The following is a 20,080-nucleotide window of genomic DNA, read 5'->3' on the forward strand; positions in this document are numbered from 1 at the left end:
TGGTTTAATACACACAACGTGGGAAAAGGCAGGATCATTTTTTATTTATATAATTTTTGTATTTTCATAACCAGGCTTGAAAAACATTATGTTCCATAAACCTTCGGTGATTCTAAATCATTTTAAATTGAATATCTTAAATGAATTTTTCTGGATGACTGGCGCTTTTTCTGCATTGCTGAGGAGGAGGGCACAGCGCACCACTAACCTTGTTTTCCACTCTATCTATTTCCGTTGGAATTATTCCTCAATGTCCTCTTACTTTTTTATTGCACTCCAATAATGTATTACTACAACAGTGTTGAAATCTTTAATGCCGTTTCCAATTTGAAACCATGTGAGACACAGCCCAAGCCAGGTCCTCTTTGAAACGCTGGAGTGTTTAGTTTAAATCCAAGAGTACATTTTCACCATGTGTCAAAGCTGAACCCACATGGCAAGGCTAGAATGGTAAACTGGTGGTTTGGGGTTATTCATAGTGACTGTAATATAGACTTTAAATGTCTAGTAACATTGTGGTTTAAACATCTAGTAACATTGTGAAACTGATGGAAAGAGACACAAGTGCTTCTACACTTTCAGGGTCGGTTTCCCCAGACACAGATAAAGCTTAGTACTGGACATAATTTGTTCTTTCTCTCCTGTGCAGCTTGCCTCCTCCAGTTTGCTGAAGATCGGCCAGGAGACTGACAAAACCACAACAAGGAACAGAGAATCTGTCTACTTGCTCCTGGACATGGTGGGTCACATACTGTATGGATGTTTCCCAAATGGCAACTATTCCCTATGGGCCCTGGTCAAAAAGTTCAGACACCCCAGCAGGATTGTCAAATGTTTGCATGCCGACAGTACTTAGCACCTCTGAACAGTGTCCGCAGACAATCTCTTTTGTGTTGCAACAGCAAAGACTTTGGACGTCGTCAGCCACTCACGTGTTTCATGCTAAAATTAGTGCAATATATAGGTAAAAGGGTGCCATTTTCTATTTAACCTTTATTTAAGTCCCATTGAGGTCAGAATAACTATTTCCTAAGGGAGACCTGGGAAGGTAAGTCCTATACTATTAATTTATGATACTATATCAAACCGAATGACTCAGAATTATAAAGTTAGGCCTACTTTAGTATGAGTAGATTGGAGTTTTATTGTATAGATCTTAAACGTTGAACTTAACATATGACTTAACTAGCTATCATCTAACATGTTGTCACATCCTCTAACTATCATTTAACTATCATCTAACACGTTGTCACATCATCTAACTATCATCTGACACGTCACATCATCTAACTATCATCTGACACGTTGTCACATCATCTAACTATCATCTGACACGTTGTCACATCATCTAACTATCATCTGACATGTTGTCACATCATCTAACTATCATCTAACACGTTGTCACATCATCTAACTATCATCTAACACGTTGTCACATCATCTAACTATCATCTGACACGTCACATCATCTAACTATCATCTGACACGTTGTCACATCATCTAACTATCATCTGACACGTTGTCACATCATCTAACTATCATCTGACACGTTGTCACATCATCTAACTATCATCTGACACATGTAATATACCGGTTGGTTCACACACACACACACACACACACACACACACACACACACACACACACACACAAACACACACCCTTATGCCTTATCCATGGGGCTACTCTGCCTCGATTAAACTTAGTTTGCATCCCAAATGGCTCCCTATAGAGCGCAATACTTTTGACCAGAGCCGTATGTGGGCCCTGGTCTAAAGTAGTGCACTATATAGGGAATAGGATGCTATTTCAGACGTTCTCACAGTGGTTATTTTGGGTTCTATCCATATCCATCCATGTGTTTTCTCTACCAGATTGTGCAGGAGTCCCCGTTCCTGACAATGGACCTTCTGGAGTCCTGCTTCCCCTATGTGCTGCTCCGTAATGCATACCATGCTGTCTACAAGCAGAGTGTGTCTTCCTCCGCCTGAGAGCCCTGAGAGGAGGAGAGAGAAGAGGAAAGAGGGGTTAGAGGAGAGGGAGAGAGCAAGAGAGAGACTCCTCACCTTATCTGGAGTCTCAGCATGCAGAGAGTGAAGAGGAGACAAGGGCCGTATGTATCAAGGTTCTCAGAGTAGGAGCGCTGATTTGGGATCAGTGTTGCCTTTTAGATCATAATGAATAAGATTACATGGACAGGGGGTGACCTGATGCTAGATCAGCACTTCTACTCTGAGATGCTTGATATATGCAGGCAGCCCCAGAGCTCTTTACTGAGAATATAAATATATGGCTCTGGACAACATGAGAGTCTTATATAATGATATGACCATTGTGGGTGTGCCGTGTTTCAACTAACAGTCTTAAAGAAAACAAAAAATGGTATTATTGGTTTTGTGGGATCAGGGTTTTTCTTTTCATACAGTTTGATGAATTAATCATTTGTTTACTTAATCTGATGTAAGCTTTGTTGACAATGATCAGTGACGATACACTACTACTTAATTTCATTTTTGAATATTGTCTTAGTTTCTAAATATTGAATGGGTAATAAAATGAAACACTAAAATTGCTATTATGGGTAAAGGGGAATGTGCAAAACTAATAGCAGATTTTTAGAAAATGATGATACACAGTTATTACATTCATCATCATTATCTGTTGGTTATTACAGTATGTGTATCTTTGTGAATTTGTGTTATTTACATTTTTGTGTTTCTTTGAGATATTTGCCAAACTGTTGAGAAACCATAGCATCTTATATTATTTGGAGCTAAGCTGAAATGTTGGTATTAAACAGAAATATTATGAAAGGTGATAACAGATGGTTGATATTTGTACAAAGCATAGAATAATTTTTTAACTAAATGCCTCATTGGCATAACCACTCCATTGTACTTGTCTGTACGGTATATAATAAACATTCTTTCATATTTATTGAATGTTTATAAATAGTTTTCCTTTTACCACTTTTATATGTTTTCAATGTTTCAATGAACTGTGTATCCTCCATAACGTGATAAATAAATCTTAGGCTATATCCACTTACTGGCCTACAGTCTCATTTGTTTAAAATGTTTGACTCTAAACTTCACACAAAATACCATACATACTCACACACACAGAGATATGCTATGATTAGCCTAATAATTTTAACTTGTGTTTCCATTTGAGACATTTGTTTAGGGAAATGTCCATAGTTATAGCTAGCACAATTGGCAGCGAATTGACTCACATCTGACCTGATTGTGTTGTGTTATCGAGTTTGCTTCTCAGTGTATTCTGAAACAAAGATTGCTTAGAACTTGAAGGTCTTTCCTAGAACAGTTTCCTTTTCTGTATGTAGGCCAACATTCGTCTTGGTAACTTTGGTGCTCCTTTTTTTTTGTTGCTGTCAAAATATTTGTGGGGAAGTGTTCATCCGGCCTGAGAACCCTGAGAGTTCTGGCCGGCAGCCCTTACATTGATGTTTCTCTGGTCATGGTGTTAAACACTCCTGAGTCACATGATCACAGGCACGGACGTGTGCGCACACACACAATCCATGTTCCAGTTTGACGAGGAACAAACGTGAACATTCTAATAATGGCTGGCAGGGTCAATCAGAAGTCCCTTTGATCTTCTACAAATCTAAACCTTAAATCCTAAATCTGCTCTCTATTCCACTGTTACAGTATGTGTGATAAACTAAACGAAAAGGCTATTTAAAAAGCTTTCATAAGAGTCATTTGCTCCACTTTACTTATCCTAACTTTGCATGGATCCAATTCATTTTGAAATAGTGAATACTGAAATAGAGAACGCTGAAATGGTGAATACTGTATCTTATTTAACTATCTGACCCTGTATGACCTCTTGGTCAACATGTAATGTAAACAATCCCTTTAAAATCCTCCATGCTGTCCATTGTATACTATTTAAACACTGTTAGTATAAAGGATGCTATTTAACACGTTCTTAATCTGGTCAACACCCAATGAGCCTATTAACACTCATCATTGTGTTGCGTTCACACTAATAATTAGGCTTGATTAAAGCTGCTTGTGTACATAGCACTGTTCTCATAATATGGGTGCGTTCGTAAATTCACTCTGGCTATCTACTCCGATTTCAGAGCACTCTCGTCTGAGTGTGCCAGAGCGCAGAATAACTGATGAATTTACGAACACGCAACACCCCTTGAATATGAAAAACGTAATTAAATTGTTGCCAGCAGCACAGTTACAGTCACCAACGCTCTAGATAACATGAAAACAGCATAACCAGCTCTGCTAGGGTGAGTAAAATGGTCAGAGTGAGGTGTTCTAGCCAACTTTAGCCAGTTAGCTTGGGTGCTTGACTGACGTGAGGTCAGAACGCTCTGATCAACCCTACTCCACAGCCAGAGCATCCAGTGTGCTCCGAGAGCGAAACGCTCTGAATTTACTAACGGACAATCTGACAACGCTCTGAATTTACGAACGCCCAGAGCGCTCTTTGATAATCCAGAGTGAATTTACGAACACACCCCATGTCTTCATAATGGAGACTTCATAATGGTGACTTCATAAGGGTCATCATGACTGTTTACTTCCAAATAAAAATGAATAGGCCAGGGATGGGCATCTTTGATGAGTGTGGGGGCCACAAAAAATCTGAACTCATCATGAGGGGCCGCAGTGGCTCGCAGGTCTGCGTACCAACATCCATACCCCCCACCTTGTGAGCAAACCATTTTAGAGGCCCCCCTATTGAGAGTGGAGAGGGAAAAAAATGTTTTAGAGTTAATTTCCTGCAATTCTACCAATTTTGCAATGGGGAGTATAGAACATGTTGCAGTTTTAAAGCAAGTTTGCTCCAATTCAACACATCTCTGTGATGAGTGTGATAGAAGGAGTCAGGAGCAGGGGAATGCAGAGTTTATTCCGTCGTACACACATAGCACTGGATAGCGACACACGAAACAGGCACAGGGGAAATATCTACCCTGGCAATACAAGGTAACGGTAGCTCCAACAATAACAGGCACAGGGGAAACATCTACCCCGGCAATAACAAGGTACGAGTAGCTCCACCGAGCTACACTACTCTCACAAATAAACAATCACCCACAAGGACAAGGTGGCCAGAGGGAACACTTATACACATACTAATGAGGGGATAAGAACCAGGTGTGTGTGATTGACAAGACAAGACAAATGGAATGATGAATAATGGAGCGGCAGTGGCTAGTAAGCTGGTGACGACGAACGCCGAAGCCTGCCAGAACAAGGAGGGGAGGCAGCCTCGGCGGAAGTCTTGACAATATCTGAGTTAATGACTAACAAAATTAATGGGGGCCCCAGTCAATAATTCGACCATCATTACTACAAGTATAGATAGCTCGCTAGACTAATTTACCAATGTAAAAAATATTAGCTGACGTGCTAATTGAGTGACTGTCAGTGACTGACATAACAAGATAAAAACACTGAGTGTACAAAACATTAAGGACACCGGCTCTTTCCATGACATAGACCGACCAGGTGAATCCAGGTAAAAGCTATGATCCCTTATTGATGTCACTTGTTAAATCCACTTCAATCAGTGTAGATGAAGGGGAGGAGACAGGTTAAATAATGATTTTAAGCCTTGAGACAATTGAGACATGGATTGTGTATGTGTGCCATTCAGAGCGTGAATGGGCAAGACAAAAGATTTAAGTGCCTTTGAACGGGGTATGGTAGTAGGTGCCAGGTGCACCGGTTTGTGTCAAGAACTGCAACGCTGCTGGGTTTTTCATACTCAACAGTTTCCTGTGTGTATCAAAAATGGTCCACCACCCAAAGGACATCCAGGCAACTCGACACAACTGTGGGAAGCATTGGGGTCAACATGGGCCAGCATCCCTGTGGAACGCTTTTCGACACCTTGTAGAGTCCATGCCCTGACGAATTTAGGCTGTTGTGAGGGCAAAGGGGGGAGGGGTGCAACTCAATATTGGGAAGGTGTTATCAATGTTTTGTACACTCAGTGTATATATATAAATTCATTAGGCCTTAATCTATGGATTTCACATGACTGGGAAGGGGTGCAGCCAAGGGTGGGCCTGGGAAGTCATAGGCCCACCCACTGGGGAGCCAGGCCCAGCCAATCAGAATGAGTTTTCCCCCACAAAAGGACTTTATTACAGTCAGAAATACTCCCTGATTTTTTAACTCAGCTCATGAAACATGCAACACTTTACATGTTGCGTTTATATTTTTGTTCAGTGTATTTATATATATTTATTTTTGTGTGGAAATTGATCCACCAGTTGCCCATCCCATATCTAGCCTAATGTCCATGTTTTTCAAAGAAGGCTGTGGGGCAAGTTCTCCATCCTTGCTTGGTGTTGGCTTGAAGCAGGAGTAGGAGGAGGGTCAGACAGGCATAATGATGATAGAGGAAATTTGTGGAGGGTAAAAAAGCTGGTCCCGCAGAGTGAGGTCACTCCGATTCCAGCGAGCAATCACTGCAGTGCTAACTGGTCTGGGGAGGAAGAGATAGAGAGAGCGGAGCCACCAGCCCACTCAGCTCCACTCCGCCAGTCCACTCGAAATATGACCACACACGCGCCAATGGAATAAGCAGCAAAACAGTGGGAAAACTATATCAATCTTCACTTCACCGTCCACGAGGAATTCAATTCAAATAGGCTACTTTGTTCTTTTGGTTTTACGCACGAAAGATGACTTTTGATCCTCTTTCCTTTTACGTGACGCAAAGTTTAGACACGGCCAGGTAGACAGACAACCTTAGAAAACGACTTTAGTGCTAGCTATATATTTTAGGATTTCATTACGCGTTGAAGTTTATCCATGCCGACTTCATAATCAGGCAGTGCATTTAGATTTCTTGATTATCCTAAACCAACTGTCAGCATATAACTGAAGATGATCATGTTTTCCCATGAGTTATTCGTCTCCTTCCTCGCGGTTACCTGTCTGTTTGGTATACCCAGAGCGTCTTCGGCGGCATGTGAGCCCATTCGGATCCCTCTGTGCAAGTCCATGCCTTGGAACATGACGAAAATGCCCAACCACCTCCACCACAGCACCCAGGCGAACGCAGTCCTGGCCATTGAGCAGTTCGAAGGGCTTCTTGGCACCCAGTGCAGTACAGATTTACTGTTCTTTCTGTGCGCCATGTACGCCCCAATATGCACTATTGACTTCCAACACGACCCTATCAAGCCCTGCAAGTCGGTGTGTGAGCGGGCGAAGTGCGGCTGTGAACCGGTGATGAAACGTTATAATCACACCTGGCCAGAGAGCTTGGCCTGCGAGGATCTGCCAGTCTACGACCGGGGAGTCTGTATCTCACCTGAGGCCATTGTAAAAGCAGAAGGACCAGGTAGGATATGGGTGATGATGACGATGAAGATTCCATAGTGTAGTTTTGAAATAGATATTGTGAATAAATACAGGCTACCTCACATAATATCAAGACCAGAGATCAGAGGAAAAAAGTATGATGATGATGATGATGAGAATATCTGTAGTCTATAAGATTCTCTACAGCAGAAGTCAACTTTATTCCTGTCTGTTACTTAGACAACCCTTACTATCAAGACCCCTCAAAATGCTCACCTGGTAAGATGCATGTGACCCTTGAATGTTCTGTGGATGAAACATTACAATTGATTATGTTACCACTATAAAGTGCCATAGAAAAACGTAACTACAGTAGCCTATGACATTAGAGGCTACTTGTGAAGTTGATACTGTTCTTGAGTGAAAATGTTCTCATCATAGTTGGTTTTATTCAGAATCAACTCCTGACTTTCCAAGTGATTCTCACAATGTCAACTGTAAAGGAGCCAACAATGGTAAAATAATAATCACATTTTCTTTGCTTCATCAAACATTTGGATACTTTTACATGGAGCTGTTGTTGAACATACTGCAAATGTATCTTAAAAATGATGTTTGGCTATTGAATTTAGTGCAGAATAATATGAACAGTTATATTAGAATACGGTATAGATTTTCACCTCATGTTTTTCATTACATTAATTTCCAGAATGTAATTTTGCTGTTCACAAACGTGTAGATTTAGGGCTATTTAAATCCCAGATGTTCTACAATGTATCACATTATTCCTTTATTGTTTCAGATCGATGCAAGTGCAAGTCAGTAAAACTGGGTCTCAAGACCTATCTAAAGAATAATTACAACTATGGTGAGCTATTACTCATTTACGATTTTCTGTATGATTTTCATAAGCAATTCTCTTTGCAGTTCATAAAAGAGTGGGAAAAGATTATAGAATGAGAGCGATGTAGTTACTTAGATAGCTGATTATTACGATGCATGATTTTATCATTGTCCTAAAACTCTGCGGGACAGTTTTCCAGACACAGATTACATTTATAGTCCTGGACTGAAAAGCATTCTCAATGGAATCTCCTCAAAGTAGTCTTGGACTAGGCTTAGTTAGTGTCCAGGAAACAAGTATGTTCAGTCAAACAAGTAGCCTTCAAATGTAAAGTATTGTTTAATGTTTTCTTCCCAGTGATTCGTGCGAGGGTGAAGGAGATTAGAAGCAGGAATCATGACTTGAGTGCCATCGTGGAGGTCAAAGACATCCTGAAGTCTTCCTTCGTGAACATCCCTCGTGATACAGTCACACTGTACTACAACTCTGGCTGTCCATGTCCTCCTCTCACCGCCAATGACGAGTACATCATCATGGGTTATGAGAATGAGGAGAGATCCAGGTATGTCTTGAGCCAGTCATTTTAATAGATCTCTAATAGCAACAATCATTAATGGGATAGTTGATTATTGTCTACATCAGGATAGTGGTCAATTCCAATTCCAAATGTCATAATTGAAAAGCAATGGAGGAGAATAGGAATTGGAATGGAATTTACTGCATACTTTCTGAATTGGCGGAATTGAAATGGAAAGGACTCCAACCCTCTTCTTCATTTAAGGAAGGCATTAGGACCTACTGTAGCTGTATTGTAATTCATACCACATTGTAACTCATATGCCACCTATTGTGCCTTCAGAAAGTATTCACACCACTTAACTGTTTTTCAAATTTTGGTTTAATTTATTTGCACCAAAGAAAATAAGTGATAAACAACAATAGAGATAAAAACAAATAAATACAAAACGGTGTGCAGGTGTGGTTGGAAGCCCAAGGGCTTATATAAAAACCGCACCACAAAAAAACGATATACAATACATAAGTACAAAAAGAAAAGGTTTGTTAAAACAGATAACAAAACCGACTAATCACAAATGTACAAATGAACCGATCAACAATCATAAAAAAAAAAAAAAGTATATGTTTTGTTTAAATGTGTGTGGATGTGAGTGTGAGAGGAGATTACCGAGTAGTGTGGTTCATCAGGCTGACCCACAGTCTTCGCTTGAAGTTATTGAGGGATGATGAGGTTTTGGCAATGTGAAGATAAGAATTCCAGGGTATGGTACCTCTGTATCTGATAGAGAATTGACTGTGTGGAGGGTGAAGGTTATCGCAGTGTCTTGTGTTATATAGATGGATTTCAGAATTAACCTGGAAGAAACCATTGAAGGGTTTAGGTAAACTGTCTGGGAGGTAGTAGGTGCCAGGCGCGCCGATTTGAGTGTGTCAAGAACTGCAACGCTGCTGGATTGTTCACACTCAACAGTTTCCCGTGTGTATCAAGCATGGTCCATCACCCTAAGGACATCTAGCCAACTTGACACAACTGTGGGAAGCATTGGAATAAACATGGGCCAGCATCCCTGTGGAATGCTTTCGACACCTTGTAGAGTCCATGCCCCCGATGAATTGAGGCTGTTCTGAGGGCAAAAGGGGGTGCAACTCAATATTAGGAAGGTGTTCCTAATGTTTTGTACATGCAGTGTATATTTAGTCTTGTGTTTTAGGTTATTGTCCTTCTGAAAGTTGAATTTGTCTCCCAGTGTCTGTTGGAAAGCAGACTGAAGCAGGTTTTCCTCTAGGATTTTGCCAGTGTTTAGCTCCATCCTGTTTCTTTTGATCCAAAAAAACTCCCTAGTCCATGCCAATGACAAGCATCATGATGCAGCCACCACCATTCTTGAAAATATGAAGGAAAAAAACTCTGTGGTCTTTGTGGTTGAATCTGGGCTTAATTCACTGCTCAATTTAGGGACCTTACAGATAATTGTATGTAATGGGGTACAGAGATGGGGTAGTAATTTAAAAATCATGTTAAACACTATTATTGCACACAGTGTCCATGCAACTTATTAAGCTCATTTCTACTCCTGAACGTATTTAGGCTTGCCATAACAAAGGGGTTGAATAGTATTGACTCAAGACATTTCAGCTTTTCATTTTTAATTAATTTGTAAACTTTTCTAAAAACATAATTCCACTGGCATTATGGGGTATTGTCTGTAGATCAGAGACACAAAATCTCAATGTAATACATTTTTAATGCAGGCTGTAACACAACAACATGTGGAAAAAGTCAAGGGGTTTGAATACTTTCTGAAAGCACTGTACTTGTCTGTCATACATGTAGGCTTCTGCTCATCGAAGGCTCCATTGCACAGAAGTGGAAGGACCGTATGGGGAGGAAGGTGAGGCGTTGGGACCAGGTACTGAGGGACCAGAGCCGGAGGATCTCTGGCAGAAGCAATATGCGGAGGAGCCGCCACTGATCAACCAAGACGCGTGCAGTGATGATAGGATTGCAAAATTCCTCCAATTTCCCAGGTTTTCCAGAAATCTCGGTCCGAAGATTTTTGGAATCAGGAGGAAATAAGCAGGAAATACGCAGTCGTACAACCAGGATTTCTGGAAAACCTGGGAATTTGGGGAAAGTTACAGGAATTTTGCAGCCCTAAGTGATGACATATGGGACAACATATGGAGACAAAGATAGAAAGAAAAGTGTTTGCAGACCGAAAACTGAGAAATTGCACTATTGCACGTTTATTTTTGAACCATTGTCACAATTAAAATAACGAGTCGTAGCTGAATGTAGATAATGTTTTAGTTGTTGCTTTGTTTTGTTTATAAATCTTTTTGTTTTCATAATCTTTTTTTTGTACAAACATTTAACAGTGCTGAGTGTGAGTATACAGTTGGAGAAGGATTGTGAGCCTTGCGTGGGACTTTGCTGTTAGAGTGACAATGACTACGTCCCAAACGCCACCCTATTACCTATATAGTGCACTACTTTTGACCAGAGCCCTGGGAATAGGTTGCAATTTGGGACGCACAATTGTTTTAGCACAGCATTATGTCAGAAGCACTTCAAAGCGAAAATATCGATATTTATCTAGCAGCTACAGACTGCACATTGGATGAAGTGGATGTCTGTCTTTAAGATACCAAAGTGCTTTAATATGATGGGGTGCTCTGTTAAGTTTGATTTCTTTCAAAGGAAACACAAACGAGTTGTAATCTGGCTACAGCCACAATGAATTTTCAACCAAAAGAGGATTAAACACATTTCAAAGGAGAAAAATGAACAAGGGATGAGGAGGGAGGAAGGTGGGAGGGAGGGTATATTTTGGGAGTATGCAAAGAAAAGTCAGAATAATCCTAGAGGACAGAGAGCATATCATGTAATTGATGACAACATTGAGATACTGAAATAATGATTGCATTACATGTAGTCTCTCTCACAAAAAGTACGAATTGCTTGCTTATGTTTCGCATGCTTTGGAGCTCAGATGTAGCAAGATGATTTCCAAAGGGTCTTTCTTACAGACGTTTTTCTAAACTGAACTGTATATCTATACTACTCATATACACCACTGTGGTTGGACGTCATACACAACATACATACATATATCAATCTAGGAAATGCCAACCACCTTTCAATTGTGATTGTAAATCTGGTTTCAGTGTTTTATTAAACATTGTCTGGCTGGTGTCATGACCAACACATACTCCATGTCTGTCTGTGGTTCAAGCAGTGATAATTGATCATGAAATCAGCATTACATGCTACACTTGCACATAATGTGATCAGAAAATTATGTGTATAAAAAAAAAAATATTTTCCTCAGTGTACAGTATTACCCTGCCCTGTATAGCCGAGCCTACTTGAGCCTTCACCTCCACATATTGAGAGAAGCTGGGTGAGGGGTTTAGACACTATATTGACAGGTGTAAAAGAGGAATGAAGAGTCAAGTGGCTACCATGTTTAGGAAAGTAAGAGGGGTGAGAGAATCTGGACTGATAGTCCGGGTAGCTATTTGGTTAACTATTTAACTGACTATTAAGCAGAGTTATGGCTTGGGGTTAGAAGCCGTTTAGGGTCTTGTTGGTTCAAGAGTTGGTGCATCGATACCACTTGCCGTGCGGTAGCAGACAGAACAATCTATGACTTGGGTGGCTGGAGTCTTTGACAATTTTTAGGGCCTTCCTCTGACACCACCTGGTATAGAGGTCTTGGATGGCAGGGAGCTCGGCCCCAGTGATGTACTGGGCCGTCCGCACTACCCTCTAGCGCGTTGAGGCCGAATGCCAAGAAGTTGTCATACCAAGCCGTGATGCAGCCAATCAAGATGCTCTCAATGTTGCAGCTGTAGAACTTTTTGAGGATCTGAGGGCCCATGCCAAATCTTTTCAGCCTCCTGAGGGGGAAGAGGCTTTGTCGTGCCCTCTTCATGACTGTGTTGGTGTGTTTGGACCATGATACAATGCCCAGAAAGTATTCACACCCCTTGACTTCTTCCACATTTTGTTGTGTTACAGCCTGAATTTAAAATGGATTAAATTGAGACTTTGTGTCACTGGCCTACACACAATACCACATAATGTCAAATGAATTACAAATTAAAAGTTTAAATGTCTTGAGTCAATAAGTATTCAACCCCTTTGTTATGGCAAGCCTAAATACGTTTAGGAGTATAAATTAGCTTAACAAGTCACATGAGTTGCAAGGACACTGTGTGCAATAATAGTCTTTAAGATGCTTTTTGAATGACTACCTCATCTCTGTACCCCACACATAAAATTATCTGTAAGGCCCCTCAGTCAAGCAGTACATTTCAAACACAGATTCAACCACAAAGACCAGGAATGTTTTACAATGCCTCGCAAAGAAGGGCAACTATTGGTAAATGGGTAAAAATATATTTTTTTTAACAGACATTGAATATCCCTTTGAGCATGGTGAAGTTATTAATTACACTTTGGATGGTGTATCAATACACTCAATACACCCAGTCACTATAAAGATACAGGTGTCCTTCCTAACTCAGTTGCCGGAGAGGAAGGAAACTGCTCAGGGATTTCACCATGAGGCCAATGGTGACTTTAAAACAGTTACAGTGTTTAATGGCTGTGATAGGAGAAAACTGAGAATGGATCAACAACATCATAGTTACTCCACAATACAAACCTAAATGGCAGAGTGAAAAGAAGGAAGCCTGTACAGAATACAAATATTTCAAAACATGCATCCTGTTTGCAATAAGGCACTAAAGTAAAACTGCAAAAAAAAAAGGGGCAAAGAAATGTACTTTATGTCCTGAAAACAAAACGTTATGTTTGGGGCAAATCCAACACAACACACCACACCACTCTTCATATGCCCAAACAGGGTGGTGGCTGCATCATGTTATAGGTATGCTTGTCATCGCCAAGGACTAGGGAGTGTTTTTAGGATAAAAAGAAACTGAATAGAGCTAAGCACAGGCAAAATCCTAGAAAACCTGGTTCAGTCTTCTTTCCAACAGACACTGGGAGACAAATTCACCTTTCAGCAGGGCAATAACCTAAAACACAAGGCCAAATATACACTGGAGTTGCTTACTAAGACAACATTGAATGTTCCTGAGTGGTCTAGTTACAGTTCTGACTTAAATCGGCTTGAAAATCTATGGCAAAACTTGAAAATGGCTGTCTAGCAATGATCAACAACCAACTAACAGATCTCTTGCAGCATGAACTGACATGTCCACCCAATCAAAGGATCAGATCATTAATATAGTATCTAGCACTGCAGTTCATAAAATGTGGTGAGTAGTTGACTCAGAGAGAAAGACAGTAGTTGAACAGTTTTGAACATATTAATTTCTTCCAAAATTAAGGAGAAGCAAGAGAGATAGCTATATTTCATAGTATACAGTGGGGGGAACAAGTATTTGATACACTGCCGATTTTGCAGGTTTTCCTACTTGCAAAGCATGTAGAGGTCTGTAATTTTTATCATAGGTACACTTCAACTGTGAGAGACGGAATCTAAAACAAAAATCCAGAAAATCACATTGTATGATTTTTAAGTAATTAATTTGCATTTTATTGCATGACATAAGTATTTGATCACCTACCAACCAGTAAGAATTCTGGCTCTCACAGACCTGTTAGTTTTTCTTTAAGAAGCCCTCCTGTTCTCCACTCATTACCTGTATTAACCGCACCTATTTGAACTTGTTACCTGTATAAAAGACACCTGTCCACACACTCAATCAAACAGACTCCAACCTCTCCACAATGGCCAAGACCAGAGAGCTGTGTAAGGACATTAGGGATAGAATTGTAGACCTGCACAAGGCTGGGATGGGCTACAGGACAATAGGCAAGCAGCTTGGTGAGAAGGCAACAACTGTTGGCGCAATTATTAGAAAATGGAAGAAGTTCAAGATGACGGTCAATCACCCTCGGTCTGGGGCTCCATGCAAGATCTCACCTCGTGGGGCATCAATTATCATGAGGAAGGTGAGGGATCAGCCCAGAACTACACGGCAGGACCTGGTCAATGACCTGAAGAGAGCTGGGACCACAGTCTCAAAGAAAACCATTAGTTACACACTACGCCATCATGGATTAAAATCCTGCAGCGCACGCAAGGTCCCCCTGCTCAAGCCAGCGCATGTCCAGGCCAGTCTGAAGTTTGCCAATGACCATCTGGATGATCCAGAGGAGGAATGGGAGAAGGTCATGTGGTCTGATGAGACAGAAATATAGCTTTTTGGTCTAAACTCCACTCGCCGTGTTTGGAGGAAGAAGAAGGATGAGTACAACCCCAAGAACACCATCCCAACCGTGAAGCATGATTCTTTGGGGATGCTTTTCTGCAAAGGGGACAGGACGACTGCACCATATTGAGGGGAGGATGGATGGGGCCATGTATCGCGAGATCTTGGCCAACAACCTCCTTCCCTCAGTAAGAGCATTGAAGATGGGTCGTGGCTGGGTCTTCCAGCATGACAACGACCCGAAACACACAGCCAGGGCAACTAAGGAGTGGCTCCGTAAGAAGCATCTCAAGGTCCTGGAGTGGCCTAGCCAGTCTCCACACCTGAACCCAATAGAAAATCTTTGGAGGGAGCTGAAAGTCCGTATTGCCCAGCGACAGCCCCGAAACCTGAAGGATCTGGAGAAGGTCTGTATGGAGGAGTGGGCCAAAATCCCTGCTGCAGTGTGTGCAAACTTGGTCAAGACCTACAGGAAACGTATGATCTCTGTAATTGCAAACAAAGGTTTCTGTACCAAATATTAAGTTCTGCTTTTCTGATGTATCAAATACTTATGTCATGCAATAAAATGCAAATTAATTACTTAAAAATCATACAATGTGATTTTCTGGATTTTTGTTTTAGATTCCGTCTCTCACAGTTGAAGTGTACCTATGATAAAAATTACAGACCTCTACATGCTTTGTAAGTAGGAAAACCTGCAAAACCGGCAGTGTATCAAATACTTGTTCCCCCCACTGTATATATATTTTTTACTTTCACATCTAGTGAATGCAGCTAGCTAGTTTAGCCTACTCAAACACCCAGTTCAGAGAGGTATGTTTTTTTCTCCTGGCATAGACAGCTGTTATATTGTGCACTGAAGTCAACAAGCAAAGGGAAAAGGTGAGAGGAGAGAGCGTAGATGTGAGAAGGAAATATATATACAACGAGCAAAGTGATCATGCGGTTTACAGAGGGTAGTACATCACTGGGGCCAAGCTTCCTGCCATCCAGGACCTATATACTAGGCGGTGTCAGAGGAAGGCCCTAAAAATTGCCAAAGACTCCAGCCACCCTAGTCATAGACTGTTCTTTCTGCTACTGCACGGCAAGAGGTACCGGAGCGCCAAGTCTAGGTCCAAAAGGCTTCTTAACAGCTACTATCCCCAAGCCATAAGACTCCTGAACAGCTAATCAAATGGCTACCCGGACTATTTGCCCGGACTCGCTACTGTTATTTTACTGTTACTTATTTTTTACTTAACACTTATTTTCCTTAAAACTGCATTGTTGGTTAAGGGCTTGTAAGTAAGCATTTCACTGTAAGGTCTACATCTGTTGTATTCAGCGCATGAGACAAATACCATTTTATTTAATTATATGTGGCTGCTAGTTCTGTGTTAGTGTGATCAGGGGTGTATTCATTCCGCCGATTCTGTTGAAAAACGTTTCTTAAATGGAAGCAAATTGAACGAAACGGGGATAAACAAACCTGAATTTGTCCAATAGAAATTCTCGTTTACAACTGTTGGACTTATGATTACAACCTAGATCAGCTAGATGCAGTCAAGAGTGTGCAAGGCGGGATTGAATGTGTCACTGTCTGTCACCTTGATTACTCTAATTTCTCTCGACCTGTGCACCTACGTTGTAAACTGTTATTCGTAGGCTAGGTTGTAGCAAACTCATGATGGGTATAGGAAACATTTAAGTATCTCGTAGTAGCCTAAACCTATCGATGTTACATTGAGCTGGGTGAATGTAATATGAATGACAGTCACCCAATATGCTGTAATAGAAATAAGGCCCATAAGAAAACAAATCGTCCTCCCTCACCGAACGTCACTGCCCTAAACATATTACTGACTGGGTTTATAAGACATACTATATATTTAATGACTTCCATAAGAGCACATTGAGTGACACACAATCAAGCCCTACTGTACCTGCATCCGCTCTGATGATCAATGAAAGCTGAAACTATATGCCAGATAAAGTGCACTTTTTTCTATCACTTTGTATGTACTCTGCAAAGATAGTGATTTTATTTCACATAATGACTTTGCAACAATGAAATTATGAATGAATTGATGCATGATTAAAAACTATTCCCTGACTCAAGTTATATTTTCTTTCTCTCTCTCCCTCTCTCTCTCTGCAGTATCTGCTCATTTCCCATGTAAGCTCAGCAGCCCTGTTTCCTGTGCTGGGACTCAGGAGAAGGCAAGGCGAAGGAGAAGAGATGGGAAGGGCCCTTGTTCAAAGCCATCCCTGGCTCACATGTTGGGGCTGGGGAGAGAGAGGAATGAAACGGTCCAGGGATGAAAACACAGTGGCAACACATCAAACTCTTCTCTGTCTCTGCATCATCAGGAACTCTTCATGGACGCATGGTGCTCAGTGTGTGTCCTGGCCGGAGCCACGGAACTGGACACGCCCGTGGTCGCCGTGACGACACCAGCGACACGCTGCTTCCACCGAACAAGAGATCACACAGGAACCTCCATCTTCTCTGTCCTTGCCATGGTACGCCAGACCACCGTCACAGATAGAACACACTGGAACATAATCTCATCACCACAAGCGACCCCTCTGGACCAGTTGGAGGAGATGGCCGATCTGTTTCCATCCTCAGTCCTCATCCCCTGGCTTTATGGGTAAAAGAGCCACATGGTAGAAGAATTAGCTAGGAAGCATATCAAGGCTGGATAAAATGTGTTGAACCAGTGTCCAAGCTGGATCCATGGTTGCTTTTGTCCCATGTCCAATGCAACCTTACTTGCGTCAGACAAGACCTACCTGGCTGCAACAGACCCTAATTGATTATCTTTGGTAGAAGTTTGAACAGGCCAGACCATAGCCATTAGAAATGCGAAACTCCAGCGTGAAACATGACATTTGGGTAGATGTATAGAGACAGGTTCTGTGCTGCTGCTGTTCTGTTTGTTGCCCAGGCCCAGCGTGTATATTGTTCCCCCTGGAGAGATGACCTTTACTTCCCCTGCGGATGGCTGGCTTCAACAAGGCTTCGCTGAGCCTGTTCGTTGGTCCTCGGGGTGACGGAATGATTGCTCCATGTTTATTTTCCTCCTCTGAGGTGGAAAAAACCCACCCGCCCGACCAACCCGGGGCCACTGGAAAGAGTTGGATCGGAGAGCTGCGGAGCTGGCAGCACGTCCACCGTTTCTGGCGTCAGCGAGTTGTAACACCTTATAACCACAGTGTGGTTTTTATGAGGGGAACATTGAAGTTCACGGAAAACACACAATATAAAACTTTAAAAGCGTACGTCATTTGACATAACTATTAGAAAAAATATTGGAATTTTGTTTTGTGTTATAAGATTTATAATTTAATTGGATGATAGTTAAGCTGAGAGATTTGGGGGTTTATTTGTACCTACGTTCCTAGATCAATTTGCTCAAACTGTAGGCCTATGCAGCAGCCACAGACTAGAATGAAAAAGGTTGGTTCACACGATGAAAGTGTGTCAGGGGTAAGAAACGTACATAGGAAAAGGGTTCATGAGTCCCGTGTGGCCCCTATCCTATCTGTTTATTTGTTTCACATAGCTGTTATTCATACCCAGGAGCCCTCTATTAAAGTTAATGGCTTTTCTCCATCAGGTGCCGGATTTACATTCTCAATTAGAGCGCCTGTAATGTTACCCACAGACTGTAACTTCACACTGGATTACACTGAGGGAGTATAGAGATTAGAAATGAAAAGCGTCTTCAGAACAAAACAATATCTACCTGCCCAGGTGAAAATACAGATGAAACCTAATAATGTAAAGTAAAGGAAAATATCTGAAAAATACGGAGGTCCTAGAAGCTGTGATCGAGGAAACCTTGTTGAGAGAGATAATTATTTAAGTGATAATGGCCGAGAAGCCAGTGTTTGGAGGATAGCGTCGAACACCGTATTATCGGCATATTCAACAGCGTTTAAGAAATATATTACCTTCAACAGTGTTATCTTGTGATCAAGCCATCAAAGTTTTGTGATTATTGGTGTCGTAAAAATGTTAGCTAACGGGTTAGCAATTAGCATGTTTGACATTTCAGTGGAAATACTATTATCAGCTTTTTGATAAGCGGTTTAGCAAAAAGAATATGTCCCGTATTATCGGCATACGGTCCCCAGTTATCGGCCACCTTACTATTTTGTTCAATTACAAGATATATCCGTTTAATTTTGTCGAAAAAAGAGACACCAACCTCGTATCCGAAATGTTTACTAGATAGTTGGCTAGCCTTCCGGTAAAAAATTATGTCAACTTTTCATTGCATAGCCCGGTGCGCCCTCCTGTGGACTATTAAGAAATGGTTCTTCACCAACATATTCAGTGTTGTAACCAAATAATGTCTCATCGTTTGTTTTACAGATTAATCTTATGTTTTGAAAAAGTAGATAACAGTTGAATACTAAAATATGAGTATTAATAATTTACATCAAATAAAACTTTAATTTCAGTTATGTGTATTGACATAAACAATGAAAACACTGTTGGAGTTTGTGTTGCAGAGATGCACTTGGAAAGTAAAGGAAGAAATACACAAGATGGGTTGAATAAATATATATATTTTAGAATTTTAGCATCAAATAGCCCCCGCGATATGCAACTTTTCAGTGAAGTTAGGAACCAATATATACAAGCAGTCAGGAAAGCAAAGGCTAACTTTTTCAAACAGAAATGTGCATTCTGTAGCACTAACTCCAAAAAGTTTTGGGACACTGTAAAGTCCATGGAGAATAAGAGCACTTCCTCCCACCTGCCCACTGCACTGAGGCTAGGAAACACTATCACCACCGATAAATCTACAATAATCGAGAATTTCAACAAGCATTTTGCTACGGCTGGCCATGCTTTCCACCTGGCTACCACTACCCCGGCCACCAGCTCTGCACCCTCCGCTGCAACTTGCCCCCCCCCGCTTCTCCTTCACACAAATTCAGACAGCTGATGTTCTGAAAGAGCTGCAAAATCTGGACCCCTACAAATCAGCTGGGCTAGACAATCTGGACCCTTTCTTTCTAAAACTAGCTGCCGAAATTGTCGCAACCCCTATTACTAGCCTGTTCAACCTCTCTTTCATAACGTCTGAGATCCCTAGAGATTGGAAAGCTGCCGCGGTCATCCCCCTCTTGGCCAGGTCGCAGTTATAAA

The 20,080-nt window shown here is 41.3% G+C and overlaps 2 protein-coding genes across 5 annotated transcripts in view; both read left to right on the plus strand.

The window, feature by feature from the left end:
• The window catches only part of LOC311143906 (nck-associated protein 1), a 57,979-nt gene extending 54,931 nt beyond the window's left edge, over positions 1-3,048 (plus strand). For all 3 annotated transcript variants that reach the window (XM_084179779.1, XM_084179780.1, XM_084179778.1), the window contains 2 exons: positions 650-739; positions 1,875-3,048. In XM_084179779.1, coding sequence (XP_084035905.1) covers positions 650-739; positions 1,875-1,991 — 207 coding nt within the window. In that variant the 3' untranslated portion in view covers positions 1,992-3,048. The remainder of the gene's footprint in view (positions 1-649; positions 740-1,874) is intronic.
• A 3,845-nt stretch (positions 3,049-6,893) lies between these two features.
• On the plus strand, positions 6,894-11,883 carry LOC311143350 (secreted frizzled-related protein 3-like; the record flags this gene model as incomplete). 2 transcript variants are annotated; one of them, XM_084179190.1, is made up of 6 exons in its annotated part: positions 6,894-7,353; positions 7,554-7,592; positions 7,769-7,828; positions 8,116-8,181; positions 8,515-8,719; positions 10,511-11,883. In XM_084179190.1, the coding sequence occupies 6 exons, from the start codon at positions 6,894-6,896 to the stop codon at positions 10,647-10,649; spliced, it is 969 nt and encodes a 322-aa protein (XP_084035316.1). In that variant the 3' UTR covers positions 10,650-11,883. The 2 variants fall into 2 exon arrangements, with proteins under 2 accessions (XP_084035316.1, XP_084035317.1); XM_084179191.1 differs by lacking the exon at positions 7,554-7,592 and having other exon boundaries at positions 6,900-7,353.
• Between the last annotated feature and the right edge of the window lie 8,197 nt (positions 11,884-20,080).

This window comes from Coregonus lavaretus, assembly GCF_964263955.1.
Source record: "Coregonus lavaretus genome assembly, chromosome: 16".
Classification (NCBI taxonomy): Eukaryota; Metazoa; Chordata; class Actinopteri; order Salmoniformes; family Salmonidae; genus Coregonus; species Coregonus lavaretus.